This window comes from Bos indicus, chromosome 13 (genome assembly GCF_029378745.1).
Source record: "Bos indicus isolate NIAB-ARS_2022 breed Sahiwal x Tharparkar chromosome 13, NIAB-ARS_B.indTharparkar_mat_pri_1.0, whole genome shotgun sequence".
Classification (NCBI taxonomy): domain Eukaryota; kingdom Metazoa; phylum Chordata; class Mammalia; order Artiodactyla; family Bovidae; genus Bos; species Bos indicus.
Window position 1 is genome coordinate 20,084,967 of NC_091772.1, and position 15,490 is coordinate 20,100,456.

General features: G+C 37.4%; 1 protein-coding gene across 15 annotated transcripts in view; it reads right to left on the minus strand.

Moving 5' to 3' along the window:
- Positions 1-3,442: 3,442 nt before the first annotated feature.
- The window catches only part of CCDC7 (coiled-coil domain containing 7), a 275,288-nt gene continuing 263,240 nt past the window's right edge, over positions 3,443-15,490 (minus strand). For 3 of the 15 annotated variants that reach the window (XM_070800784.1, XM_070800785.1, XM_070800791.1), the window contains exons 46-49: positions 11,920-12,027; positions 11,005-11,238; positions 9,987-10,116; positions 3,444-3,721 (exon numbers count right to left, since the gene is read on the minus strand). In XM_070800784.1, coding sequence (XP_070656885.1) covers positions 11,219-11,238; positions 11,920-12,027 — 128 coding nt within the window. In that variant the 3' untranslated portion in view covers positions 3,444-3,721; positions 9,987-10,116; positions 11,005-11,218. Of the gene's footprint in view, positions 3,722-9,986; positions 10,117-11,004; positions 11,239-11,919; positions 12,028-15,490 lie in introns of all 15 variants that reach the window. The other 12 variants (XM_070800783.1, XM_070800790.1, XM_070800779.1 and 9 more) reach the window with 8 other exon arrangements.

Consider the following 15,490-nt stretch of genomic DNA (forward strand, 5'->3'; position numbering starts at 1 on the left):
AATGCCTGCCAGTTTATGCTCAACTGATTCGGACAGATTAGGAAGCCTGGTAACATCAAGCGTCAGTGAGTGGTTGACTGATGGGCACCTTCGTGTACTGCCACTGAAAGTGCAAACTAAGTACAACTGCTTTGGGACAGTTGAGTAGAACTTCAAGAAAAAAAACTATACCCTAGCCTGGCGATCACTCTTATGGGTATTCACCCTGCAGACATGGAAAAGGCATGTGGTTACAAATAATTGGATCCTACTCTGCAAGGGAACTGGATGATTAGAGCATTAGAATGAGATGCATCAGTGAGAAACAATGGCTCAGACATACTTCCAACTACAGAATAGTGCTTAAAAAACTAAGGCTGTTGAAAAGAAAAGCGCAAGAGATCTACAGTAGCACATTATTTATGCAAACTTAAACTACTTCCATAACAAAAGACATGACATTTTTTTCAAACTTCAAATTTATCTAAAGACACATTAAATCCATTAGAGTGAACACCTGTAGCTGAGTAGCAAAGAAGTGGGAAAAGGATAGGGACAAACGTTAATAATGTAGAAATGAGAGAGGGAACTTGAGTAAACTAATGATGATAACACACCACAATGTTAGTATGATTAGTTCAACTCTTATCTCCCTTCGTTTTACCCACAAACAATAAAAAGCAAGGTCAGAAGTAAACACATTCACAATTCATTCAAGGAAAAGTTACTCAGTATTGAATTTTTATCTATTTGAGTACAGAACAACACTGACCATTGAAGGTTACTGTTTTATGTAAAATTTTAACATTAAAATTAACAAAATCTAGTAATAGGTAGAAAATTCAGTAATATCTTTGAATTCACATCAGTTTATTATGCTATTTAAAATTTTTTAAATTAAAATTTAAGAAAATAAGTTGCTAAAATTAAGTGAGCCAGAAAAGAAATTTTGTTAATACTCTTACCTGAATGTGACTCTGCTCTATATTTTCTCTGGAAAACAAATTTATAAATTCTTCTACAAGTTTATAGAGTCTTTGTTCCTCTAGAATATTTTAACATGTTAGATTTTCATTTGTTTCTAAACAAATTAGCAAATTACCTTGAAAAATTATAATTAGAAAACAATGTTAAACCTTTCTCATGGGTAAAATATTCACAACATAAAAATAAATAATTTTAACTACTTTTAAGTATACAGTCTGTTTTCTATGAGTCTGTTTTGTAAATAATTTAATTTGTATCATTTTTTAATATTCCAAATATACCTGATATCATATGGCATTTATCTTTGTCTGTTTGACTTACTTCACTCCATATAGATAATCTTTCGCTTTAGAAAAATCAGTTGATAGACTTCTGGGGGTTCTTTTGTAACTAACTCTGTTTTTCTTCATGCTGTCTTTAGTGTCCTCTCCTTAACTTTTGCCATTTTAATTATAATATGTCTTAGTGTAGACCTGTTTGGGTTCATCTTGTTTGAGACCCTCTGTGCTTCCTATACATGGATATCTGATCTGTTTCCTTCTTTAGGTTTGGGAAGTTTTTAGGCATAGTTTCTTCAAACACATTTTCAATCCTCTTTTCCCTTTCTTCTGGGAGTCTCTCGGTCTGAACAAGCTTATAGTTTTCAAAGGGGAAAGTTTGGGATGGGCTTGTGGGGAGGGATAAATTAAGAGTTTGGGATTAGATACAAACTACTATATATAAAATAGATAAGTAACAGTGCTCTACTGTATAGCACAGGGAACTATATTCAGTATCTTAAACTAAAATGGAGAGGAGTATGGACAAGCATATATACATGCACACCTACATATAAGTGAATCACTTTGCTATACACCAGAAACTAACCATTGTAAATAAAAAATGATTAAATATTTTAAATCAAATTTTAAAGTGTTATATATAGATATGTATACTATACAAACTTATGTATTCATAAATCCTAAATGTAATTCACCTTTCTATACACATAGTCAGTTAACATTTGTTTCCCTCACTAGATTTTGAGTTGATGAAATGACAATTAGTTTACCCTTGTAAACCTAAGAACACTGTGCCTGGACATAATAAATACTAAAGTTTTAATTGAAGGAATAAATAAATGGATAACAACATAACTTGTTTTTCTGTCCAAATTCTTAAATATAGAATTTACTGTTCATACAAATACTCTCTGGGTGATTACTGAAAAAGTGATTTTACATATATACATGTTGCAAAAATAGTATGATTTCCTATCATACCCATTACCCTGGGGTTTATTCTAGACTTTCCATCTTGCTTATCTATAACTTCTTTCTCCAACAGTGAGAAACTTGGCTTTCACTCTCCATCAATGTTAATAACCGTTTCTGATGCTGAGACTTCTTAGAATTAAGACAGTGAGGCCACTGTAACTGGATATACTTAAGGAGAGGCCAAATGATCATCTTTCAAATATTAAGTTGTGAAAGTAATTCTACATGGAGAACAATTATATGTTGTTTATGGTTTGTTACAAGTCATGCTCTAAAATCTAGGGTTGTTTAGAGAGATATACTCTACAAAATGAAGGTGGATAAAGTAGTATAAAATGTTACCCTCCCCCTACATCTCACATTCAGGTTTCACATTTATCAAATTAGTGATATTTGATATCAACAAATTAGTGTTGATGGAGTGTGTGTCAATACACATAAATGTTTATATAAAGACAATATTTATATATATAAATATATATCTGTGTATAAAATATATAAATCAGTGTATCACTGAGAGACACAAGAATGTGACAATGAAAATACTTTGCCTCTATCTTGGGTCCATAATGACTATATACTGAGCTCCTATGGGTTAAAGATTAAATTCTTACATGCAAATATTTAAATCCCTATTCACATTTTTTTTACTAAATCAGTAGCCTATCAATATAAGCATGTTTTGAATGTTATACTAATTCTGGATTTTGGAAGAAAATATATGAGTATTGTTTTCATTTCTGTTTTGAAATGAAACTGAAAGATAAGGAACCAAAATTTTATTAATAATATTTAGAAATATTAGAAGCTGATAAAAATATTCAAAAAATAAAAGAAACCTTCACACAAAAAGAAATACTTGATTAGATAATAAACAGTCATGAAAATTCATCCATCTCAGGGCCAAAAGAGAAAACAAGGCAACAATAAAGATATTGGACTACTAACTCAATCAATACTTACAAGGTTTTTCCTCTTATTCTTTTCAATGTTCCTTTAAAAATTAATACCAATTAAACTTGATACTAATAATATTCCTACACAGAATAAATTCTTTGAATTTACAAATAATATCTTTTTTAGTTCAGTTAAAAGCTAACAGTATGATTTGTAGTCTTACTAAGTTTAATAAATATTATATAAAGACTTTGTTCTGATTAATGAATTTTCAGATTAATATAAAAAACTACAGCAAGATTTTTTTCTTAATTCATTTCCTCTATCTGGAAGTGTAACAAAGGTATGGAAGTGACTTTTTTCTACATAGTATCATAAAGAATAGATTTGCAAATAGTTGACACAAATAATTAAGACATTATCAAAGCATGTGGAGGAAAGATTTCATTTAATTGCTTTTATACCACACCAGAAGACATTACAGGGACATGAATGAATTGAAGCAAGGTAGAATTTCGGCAGACAGCTCCTTTCTTAACATCAGCAACAGTGGCTATGATCTTAAAGAGTTTCAAATGTGTTCCAGATGGTAAAGAAGAGTTCTGAAAATAAACCAAGTTACTATATTTTTCATTTAATTGAATCTCTAATATACACATAAGCATTTCTTTCAGTTTTGTATATTCCTCATCATTACAGTAAATTTTACACTTGTTGCATAGCATTTTTCAAAATATTATCTGGAGCTTTTGGTTTTCAAAATCAATGATCTTTGTCTCAATGCTAGGAAGTTTATTTTAGCTGAACATTGACAAAAACTTCTTCCTTAAGCAAAATTTAGTTGGGTTTCTCTAAGCCTTCTTTTCAACTAGGATTCATGCTTGGCCCTGTTCTTGGTCTGCCTTCAGCAAGAAGACTGTTAGGGTTATTTAGCAGGAATCCCCGACACTTGATGCCACCTCTTAGTAATGTCACATCCACTTACTCACTCACTTACTCTGCTCACTGGCTATAAACCCCAGCTGTTTCTGCTATATTTGGAGTTGAGTTCAACCTTCCTCCCCTAACACAATAGTTTCAAATAGTTTTCATTAAAACAAATGTCAGAATAATTTTTTTAAACAATATTGTAAAGCTGGGTATTATGGACTATGACTTTGTAATGGGATATATGTGCTCAGTTACTCATTTGTGTCTGACTCTCTGTGGGCCCATGGACCATAGACCACCAGGCTACTCTGTCCATGGAATTTTCCAGGCAAGTATACTGGAGTGGGTTGCCATTTCGTTCTTCTACATGGGATATATACTAGAGATTAAAATCATGGACTTTATATACAGTCCAGTTTTATGGGTTCCCCTCTCTTTGCTTCTAAGGTGCTCTCCGATCTTGAACAATTTAAATGAGCTTCTTTCCTTGATCCTTGATGAAAACATGCTCTGAACTGATAGACTTAACCCATGAGACCATATGAACACAAGAGTCGTTCATACATAGTTCTACCACTCTGACCCATCCATCCCCAAACTGAAAGGTCTGGAATCTTATCCTCCTAAGATAGGGATTATGCTTGTGCTTTGTAGAACTGAACATGTTGACTGCCGGCACACAGCCCATAGCTTTCCATCTGCTACTCAGTCACCTGACTGGCTGTCAGGAAAGTGATAGGAGGGTAGGAAAGATATGGGAGAGAGAACAGTCACAATGCTTTTTCTCTTCCCAGTCTATGGGTTCAGAGAGAGCAGTCTATGTCTCAGTGAAATGCTTGGTTGTGGGTTTCTGCCATTCAGTTAAAGCAATGATAGACTTCAAAGTGTTGGGCAGCTGCATGCACCAGGATTTCACTCAAGAAGCCATCAATACCCGTATTCACTGGCCCAGTGATTCAGCCATTTTTGTCAAAAATACAAATCCTGTAAATTACAGTTACCACCATACCCTCTTGCTTTTTCTTTTTCAATCATCCTTCGGATGTTGGCAATCTGATCTCTGGTTCCTCTGCCTTTTTTAAAACCAGCTTGAACATCCGGAAGTTCATGGTTCACGCATGGTTGAAGCCTGGTTTGGAGAATTTTGAGCATTACTTTACTAGTGTGTGAGATAACTGCAATTGTGCGGTAGTCTGAGCACTCTTTGGCATTGCCTTTCTTTGTGTCAGGAATGAAAACTGACCTTTTCCAGTCCTGTGGCCACTGCTGAGTTTAACTGCAATTGTGCGGTAGTCTGAGCACTCTTTGGCATTGCCTTTCTTTGTGACTGGAATGAAAACTCACCTTTTCCAGTCCTGTGGCCACTGCTGAGTTTTCCAAATTTACTGGCATATTGAGTGCACCACTTTCACAGCATCATCTTTTAAGATCTGAAATAGCTCAACTGGAATTCCATCACCTCCACTAGACTTGTTCGTAGTGATGCTTGCTAAGGCCCTCTTGACTTCACGTTCCGGGATGTCTGGCTCTAGGTCAGTGATCACACCATCGTGATTATCTGGGTCATGAAGATCTTTTTTGTACAGTTCTTCCGTATATTCGTGCGATCTCTTCTTTATATCTTCTGCTTCTGTTGGGTCCATACCATTTCTGTCCTTTATTGTGCCCATCATTGCATGAAATGTTCCTTTAGTATCTCTAATTTTGTTGAAGAGATCTCTAGTCTTTCCCATTCTATTGTTTTCCTCTATTTCTTTGCACTGATCCCTGAGGAAGGCTTTCTTACCTCTCCTTGCTATTCTTTGGAACTCTGCATTCAAATGGGTATATCTTTCCTTTTCTCCTTTGCCTTTTGCTTCTCTTATTTTCATAGCTGTTTGTAAGGCCTTCTCAGACAACCATTTGCCTTTTTGCCTTTTTTTTTTTTTTTTTTTACCTCAGGGATGGTCTTGATCCCTGCCTCCTGTACAATGTCAGGAACCTCCGTCCATCGTTCATCAGGCACTCTATCTATCAGATCTAGTCCCTTGAATCTATTTCTCACTTCCACTGTATAATCATAAGGGATTTGATTTAGGTCATACCTGTATGGGCTAGTGGTTTTCCCTACTTTCTTCAATTTAAACCTGAATTTGGCAATAAGGAGTTCATGATCTGAGCCACAGTCAGCTCCCAGTCTTTTTTTGCTGACTGTATAGAGCTTCTCCATCTTTGGCTGCAAAGAATATAATCAATCTGATTTCGGTATTGACCATCTGGTGATGTCCATGCGTAGAGTCTTCTCTTGTATTGTTAGAAGATCAAATTGCCAGCATCTTTTGGATCATTGAAAAAGCAAGAGCGTTCCAGAAAACCATCTACTTCTGCTTTATTGACTACACCAAAGCCTTTGACTGTGTGGATCACAACAAACTGGAAAATTCTTAAAGGGATGGGAATACCAGACCGCCTGACCTGCCTCCTGAGAAATCTGAAGAAGCAACAGTTAGAACTGGACATGGAACAACAGACTGGTTCCAATAGGAAAAGGAGTATGTCAAGGCTGTATATTGTCACCCTGCTTATTTAACTTATATGCAGAGTACATCATGAGAAACGCTAGGCTGGAAGAAGCACAAGCTGGCATCAAGAGTGCAGGGAGAAATACAAATAACCTCAGACATGCAGATGACACCACCCTTATGGGAGAAAGCGAAGAAGAACTAAAGAGCCTCTTGATGAAAGTGGAAGAGGAGGGTGAAAAGGTTGTCTTAAAACTCAGCATTCAGAAAACTAAGATCATGGCATCCAGTCCCATCACTTCATGGCAAATAGATGGGGAAACAGTGGAAACAGTGGCTGACTTTATTTTTCTGGGCTTCCAAATCACTGTGATGATTTGGTGACTGTGGCCATGAAATTAAAAGACGGTGACTGTGGCCATGAAATTAAAAGACGCTTACTTCTTGGAAGGAAAGTTATGACCAACCTAGGCAGCATATTAAAAATCAGAGACATCACTTTACCAACAAAGGTCTGTCTGGTCAAGGCTATGATTTTTCCAGTAGTCATGTATGGATGTGAGAGTTGGACTATAAAGAAAGCTGAGCACTGAAGAATTGATGCTTTTGAACTGTCGTGTTGGAGAAGACTCTTGAGAGTCCCTTGGACTGCAAGGAGATCCAACCAGTCCATCCTAAAGGAAATCAGTCCTGAATATTCAATGGAAGGACTGATGTTGAAGCTGAAACTCCAATACTTTGGCTACCTGATGCGAAGAGCTGACTCATTTAAAAAGACCCTGATGCTGGGAAAGATTGAGGGCAGGAGGAGAAGGGGATGATAGAGGATGAGATGGTTGGATGGCATCGCTGACTCAACAGACATGAGTTTGAGTAAACTCCGGGAGTTGGTGATGGACAGGGAGGCCTGTGTGCTGCAGTCCACGGGGTAGCAAAGAGTCGGACATAACTGAGTGAACTGAATGCCCACACCCTATTTAAAAAGTCCATTTTATTTGCAACTGCGGTGTTCATTGACATACAGAAGAACAAAATATATTGAGAACTGTTTTCTAAATCAGAAAACAAAATCACATGATTCCCTTGCCTCGGGAATCTCATTGTGTAATCAACTAGTGTCTAGGGTCCTTCAAGTGAATATACTCTTTCTGTACCTGAAATCATTGCCCTGTGCAAAAAGTTAGCCACCAATATACAGAGGGGGGAAATATATTCCTCAAACCATGCCCCCCAAAAGTAATCTCATGTTCATCTTGAAAAGAAAAATAAGGATTTTTGCCTCTCATTAAATACTAAGTTGTCAAATGGTTACATTTAGATTACTATCTGCTCCTATTGATCTCTAATCTCCTGAACCAGCTAGCTCTATGATACATTTTGGAAGTAAATGTTTAGGACACTAACAATTTGACTTCAATTAGAGATTGTGACAAACAGAAAATGAAATGCTGGAGATACTCTTACCAACTGAATAAGCTTCAACAGCATTTTTATGAACATAAAATTTCTCTTCTACTACCTTATGGCCAGAGCGTGTTTATAAAGCTGATATTCTAATTTACGTAAGAAAACAGACCTCACATTAACCTTTGGTTTAGGCAGTCCAGATCTGTCTTTAGAAGCACCATTTTTAGACTAACCATAGCAAAAAATGTATTCAAAAGACCAGAGAAATACTCTCTTGAGGCTTTTTTAGCTTACTTACAGCATTAATATGATCTCTAGTAAGTTTTAAACTTTTGAGTGAATCACAATAAAAATCAAAGGAATTATTGGATTTCTAGAGGTTGTTAGATATTCATTCTCATAAGGGCGCCCTGACTACTCATTATCTGACTCTAAGATGAGACTTGCCTTAATTTTGAAGGCAACCAAAGACTTCCAGGAGAAGGCAATGGCACCCCACTCCAGCACTCTTGCCTAGAAAATCCCATGGACGGAGGAGCCTGGTGGGCCGCAGTCCATGGGGTTGCTAAGAGTCGGACAAGACTCAGCGACTTCACTTTCACTTTTCACTTTCATGCATTGGAGAAGGAAATGGCAACCCACTCCAGTGTTCTTGCCTGGAGAATCCAAGGGACAGGGGAGCCTTGTGGGCTGCCGTCTATGGGGTCGCACAGAGTCGGACACGACTGAAGTGACTCAGCAGCAGCAGCAGCAGCAGCAGCAGCAGCAGCAGCAGCAGCAAAGCCTTCCAACAGCTGTAGATCCTTTGCTTTTGCCCACTAATCCTGGCCTAATTTGAGCTATTCAGAGTCTGTAGTTGAAACTGACACTGCTGCTCAATGTTAAGGGCCATCCTGCCATCCTAAGAAGCATCATATCTTATCCAACAGCTCTGCTGAAATACTATTCCTGCTCCTACTTCTCCCAGGAGATATGTTTAGTTGTACCTATCATTAATCAGCAAAAAGGTTTCATATATGTCATCTTATGGAGAGCTCACTGCTTTTCCAAGTCCTGATTGGTTGTTGAATCATTCATGAGTTGTGCTGTCCAATATAGAAGCCACAAACCACATATGGCTATTTAGATTTAAACTAATTAAAATAAATAAAATAAAAAGTCTAGATTCTCAGATATACTAAACACATTTCAAGAGCTCAACAGCTGCATATAGGTCATAGCTTGCATACTGGAGAGCACAGACAAAGAACACTTTCATTATCACAGGAAATTCTGTTGGGGAGTGCTGTGGAGGTCAAGCCATGATCACCATGAACAACATGGTTTGGGAGAAGGAATATTTACATGGATCCAATACAGACTGAATCTATTCATTGGGCACTCCTTTTCCATAGCTACAAGATCCAGATTAAAAACAAAACAGCCACAACCATTCATGGATGGACTGAGGTATTCATGGATTTCCTTTATATCATCAGATAATAAGCATTACAGTTCTCAGCTCTGGCTGCACAGTATAATTAGTAGCTTTTAAAGCACCTTGCTGCTGCTGCTGCTGCTAAGTCACTTCAGTTGTGTCCAACCCTGTGCGACCCCATAGATGGCAGCCCACCAGGCTCCCCCATCCCTGGGATTCTTTAGGCAAGAATACTAGAGTGGGTTGCCATTTCCTTCTCCAATGCATGAAAGTGAAAAGTCACCTTAGGTGATTCCTATTTTGTAGACAAGCTTGAAAAGCACTGATTTAGCACATATATCAGCTCATCTAATCAAATAATCACATAATTAATGAATAAATTATATTCACTATTATCTGGATAGTCCACAGAAGCAAACTGAGAGGCTAGACTGGGTCCACCAATCACCACTCATGGGGGCAGGATGCTATGCTGAACTTATGTTGGAAAACTAATTTTGCATTGCTCACATTCCAATTTTTGGCAGCTTTCAACAATTCTCCTATTCATTTCTGCATAATTCTCTCCAAAACCTTCACAAAAATTATTAATACACATAATTTCTATGTTACCTCTTGGATCTTTCTCAGTTTCAGACAATAATCAGTAATTAGTGAAGAATCACTCCATTTATCTTCTCTTGATTGATATTTTATGCTCAGTTCATGATTTCTTCTTGCCATATAAGTTGTACATTTTTTACTACAGTATAAAATATAAATAATATCTTTATAGTGAGGAGTTATAGAAGATAGCCACTATTTCACTAATTTTATTCCACTTTATATTGTTTTTGTAGAAATCCAATTTTCCTTATTAAATACTGGTACAAAACAGAACTCCAAAATACTTAGGTCAATACTACTCATTGTTCAAATTCTTGCTGGAGAAATACAGTAACATTTAAGGCACAAAAGGATTATATAGAAGTTTAAATACCTATATCAGTAATAATTCAGATTGGATTTAAGGCTATTTCATCCAATAATATTTATGCTTTCCAGGGCACAGTAAAAAAAGTGGTTAAAAATACTATCTTAATTATTATTCAAGTTGCTAATAACACTGATCATTACTTGTAATATTATATGTAATATGTATAATATTACACATTATGGTAAGATTGCTATTAACAATGTTATTAACTTTTGTTGTCAAGAAGCACATTTTTAAAATTCTATCACTTGTACTTTATGCAATTACAAACTCCACAGAATATACTACAACACATATCAATTAGGTTATTATCATGAAAGTCAAAGTTTCTCAGTCATGTCTGACTCTTTGCGACCCCATGGACTATACAGTCCATGGAATTCACCAGGCTGGAACACTGGAGTGGGTAGCCTTTCCCTTCTCCAGGGGATCTTCCCAATCCAGGAATCAAACCCAGGTCTCCTGCACTGCAGGCGGGTTCTTTACCAGCTGAGCCACAAGGCATTTGCTTTTACTTCCTCTCTTTTTTGAAGTTGGTTGTGCAGTGTTAAAACATGACTATTTCAAATTAGGGGAATATTTTCATTATTAGCTATTTAAAGGACAACTGTAACTTTCCCAAAATTAGAAAACGGAAAATTCACTAAAACTCACCTGCTGCCGATCAAGGTCCTCCATGATTTGGGCCTACCCTGTTAATTCAGGGTCTTTCTCAGTATTGTTCAATAAACACCATTCACTCAAGGCAATGTTATTTTCATAAGGCTTCCACTCCTGCAATTTCATTGCTGTCTCCATAAGTTTGCTCACATTATTTATTTTGCCCAGAATTAATTTATTTTCAAAAGTATGGGTGGGGTGGAGATTTTCAGGCAGTTGTATATGGCACTTTAAAGGAAAATTGTTGTGTGATTAAAAAAATAGTTCTATTTAATTTCATTGTACTTGATATAATTTTTATTATGTGACATCATGAAAAATAGAATATTGTATATGAAATTAACAATGAAAATGGAAAAGAAGTACATAAATCTACCTATGTTTCTATAGAAATGGTTCTCCAATTTTACCCTGCATCAGAACACTCAGAGAACTTGTTAAACAAATTAAAGGACTTGAACCCCACAGCTTTTATTTCAGTAGGTCTGGAGTGAGGGCCAAGGATTTGCATTTCTAAATAAGTTCCTAGTTAATGCCCAGGCTGCTAGTCCAGGGACCACACTTTGAGAAGCATTTATACAGGAATCAAAAAGTTAAAGTTCACTACAATATTATTTTTTGGAATACACACAATGTATATGCTTAATATATCTATGGTTCTTCAAAAAATCAGTCAGTTTTAAATGAGAAATGAATGTCTGAGCTGCAAAAGGAACCAAAAAAATCAGCATCAGGAAAGAAATAGTGACAATTCCTTTTAGGTGAAAGACTTAACTCTGAGCTGATGGAGGCAAGACAGGATTATGAAATATCAATTACGTCCAATGATGTTTGTTGTAACACTGTTATAAACAGTGTTTGGAAACAATCAAAGTCCCCATTTAACAGAGGCCTAGTTAAGTAACATACCATTACTTTTACCTTTATAGACAGGTTTTCTAGTTGTAGCAATCACAGTGGGCAGAGTCTCTTCATGTTCAATATTCTTTTTTTTTAAGGTTGATCTTTTTTGATGCCCTAAAAAAAATGAGGATGATCTTATAACCTAGAAATAACCTCATTTAAACTTTGAAAAAATTAAAATAAATCTTACTAATCTACTTCTAAAGTACAGCTTCTGTATATTTTTTTCAATATTTTAGATAAAGCAGCTTTACTAACATAAATATTGTCTAATTTTTCCTTGGTGAGTATTTGACCACCTGACAATACAGGAGACATAACAGATGAAAGTTCAATCCCTGGGTCAGAAAGATCTCCTGGAGGAGGGCATGGCAATCCATTCCAGCATTCTTGCCTGGGGAATCCCAAGGACAGATGAGCCTGTTGGGCTACAGTCCATAGGGTTGCAAAGAGTCAGACACAACTGAAGCAACTTAGCATGTAAGCATAAACAATTGCACTCATCTCACACGCTAGTAAAGTAATGCTCAAAATTCTCCAAGCCAGGATTCAGCAATATGTGAACCGTGAACTTCCTGATGTTCAAGCTGGTTTTAGAAAAGGCAGAGGAACCAGAGATCAAATTGCCAACATCTGCTGGATCATGGAAAAAGCAAGAGAGTTCCAGAAAAACATCTATTTCTGCTTTATTGACTATGCCAAAGCCTTTGACTGTGTGGATCACAATAAACTGGAAAATTTTGAAAGAGATGGGAATACCAGACCACCTGATCTGCCTCTTGAGAAATTTGTATGCAGGTCAGGAAGCAACAGTTAGAACTGGACATGGAACAACAGACTGGTTCCAAATAGGAAAAGGAGTACGTCAAGGCTGTATATTGTCACCCTACTTATTTAACTTATATGCAGAGTACATCATGAGAAACGCTGGACTGGAAGAAACACAAGCTGGAATCAAGATTGCTGGGAGAAATATCAATAACCTCAGATATGCAGATAACACCACCCCTATGGCAGAAAGTGAAGAGGAACTAAAAAGCCTCTTGATGAAAGTGAAAGTGGAAAGTGAAAAAGTTGGCTTAAAGCTCAACATTCAGAAAACGAAGATCATGGCCTCCGGTCCCATCACTTCACGGGAAATAGATGGGGAAACAGTGGAAACAGAGTCAGACTTTATTTTTCTGGGCTCCAAAATCACTACAGATGGTGACTGCAGCCATGTAATTAAAAGACGCTTACTCCTTGGAAGGAAAGTTATGACCAACCTAGATAGCATATTCAAAAGCAGAGACGTTACTTTGCCAACAAAGGTTCGTCTAGTCAAGGCTATGGTTTTTCCTGTGGTCATGTATGGATGTGAGAGGTGGACTGTGAAGAAGGCTGAGCGCTGAAGAATTGATGCTTTTGAACTGTGGTGTTGGAGAAGACTCTTGAGAGTCCCTTGGACTGCAAGGAGATCCAATCAGTCCATTCTGAAGGAGATCAGCCCTGGGATTTCTTGGGAAGGAATGATGCTAAAGCTGAAACTCCAGTACTTTGGCCAACTCATGCGAAGAATTGACTCATTGGAAAAGACTCTGATGCTGGGAGGGATTGGGGGCAGGAGGAGAAGGGGACGACAGAGGATGAGATGGCTGGATGGCATCACTGACTCGATGGACGTGAGTCTGGGTGAACTCCGGGAGTTGGTGATGGACAGGGAGGCCTGGCGTGCTGCAGTTCATGGGGTCGCAAAGAATCGGACACAACTGAGCGACTGAATTGAACTGAAGGTTACATTCAAAATCCTTCAAGCTAGGCTTCAGCAGTATGTGAACTGAGAACTTCCAGATGTATAAGCCAGGTTTAGAAAAGGCAGAGGAACCAGAGATCAAATTGCCAACATTTGTTGGATCATAGAGAAAGCAAAGGAATTATAGAAAAACATCCACTTCTGCTTCCTGGACTGTGCTGCCAAAGCCTTTGACTGTGTGGATCACAACAAACTGTGGAAAATTCTTAAAGAGATGGGAATACCAGACCACCTTACCTGTCTCCTGAGAAACTTATTTATGGATCGAGAAGCAACAGTTAGAACCTTACATGAAACAATGGGTGGGTTCCAAATTGGGAAAGGAGTATGTCAAGGCTGTATACTGTCACTCTGCTTATTTAACTTATATGCAGATTACACATGTGAAATGCTGGGCTAGATGACTCATAAGCTAGAATCAAGACTGCCAGTAGAAATATCTCAACCTCAGATATGCATATGATAATCACTTCAATGGCTAAAAGTGAAGAGGAACTAAAATGCCTCTTGATGAAGGTGAAAGAGGAAAGTAAAAAAAAAACTGGCTCAAAACACAACATTCAAAAAACTAAGGTTATGGCATCCAGTTCTATCATTTCATGGCAAATAGGAGGGGAAAGCGTGGAAGCAGTGACAGATTTTATTTTCTTGGGCTCCAAAATCACTGCAGACAGTGACTGCAGCCACAAAATTCGAAGATGCTTGTTCCTTGGAAGGAAAGCTATGACAAATCTAGATAGCATATTAAAAAGCAGAGAGACGTGACTTTGTTGACAATGTCCATATAGTTAAAGCTATGGTTTTTCTAGTAGTCATGTATGGATGTGACAGTTAGACCATAAAGAAAGTTGAGTGCCAAACAAATGATGCTTTTGAACTGTGGTGCTGGAGAAGACTCTTGAGAGTTCCTTGGACTGCAAGGAGATCAAACCAGTCAATCCTAAAGGAAATAAACCCTGAATATTCTTGGAAGGACTGATGGTAAAGCTCCAATACTTTGGCTACCTGATGTGAAGAGCTGACTCATTGGAAAAGATCCGGATGCTGGGAAAGATTGAAGGCAAAAGAAGAGGGCAGCAGAGGATGAAATGATTAGATAGCATCACCAACTTAATGGATATGAATTTGAGCAAACTCTGGGAGATAGTGAAGGACAGGGAAGCCTGCTGCTGCTGCTGCTAAGTCGCTTCAGTCGTGGCCAACTCTGTGTGACCACATAAACGGCAGCCCATCAGGCTCCCCCATCCCTGGGAGCTGCAATCCATGGGGTTGCAGAGTTAGACATGACTCAGCGACTGAATAACAACAATAACAACAAACATAAACAGTAAGAGTGTGAACCAAGAAAAAAATAATAAAAAACTGTAAAAATGTTAAAGAGGTTTTTTTTAAATGGTAGGTCAGTAAAAAAAAATTAAGCAATTAAATAAATAAATTATCAAGTAAAGTTTTTCTCTCTCTATGAAACAGTGTATCTTCATTTTCTAACAAAGAAATTTGTATTCCTACAGTGAAAAATCTAGTGCTAGAACAGAAGGAAAGTGAAAGTGAAAGTTGCTCAGTAGTGTCCAGCTCTTTGTGACCTCATGGAGTTTACAGTCCATGGAATTCTCCAGACCAGAATACTGGAGTGGGTAGCCTTTCCCTTCTCCAGGGGATCTTTCCAACCCAGGGAATGAACCCAGGTCTCCTGCATTGCAGGCAGATTCTTTACCAGCTGAGCCACAAGGGAAGCCCAAGAATACTGGAATGGGTAGCCTGTCCTTTCCATCCAGGGGATTTTCC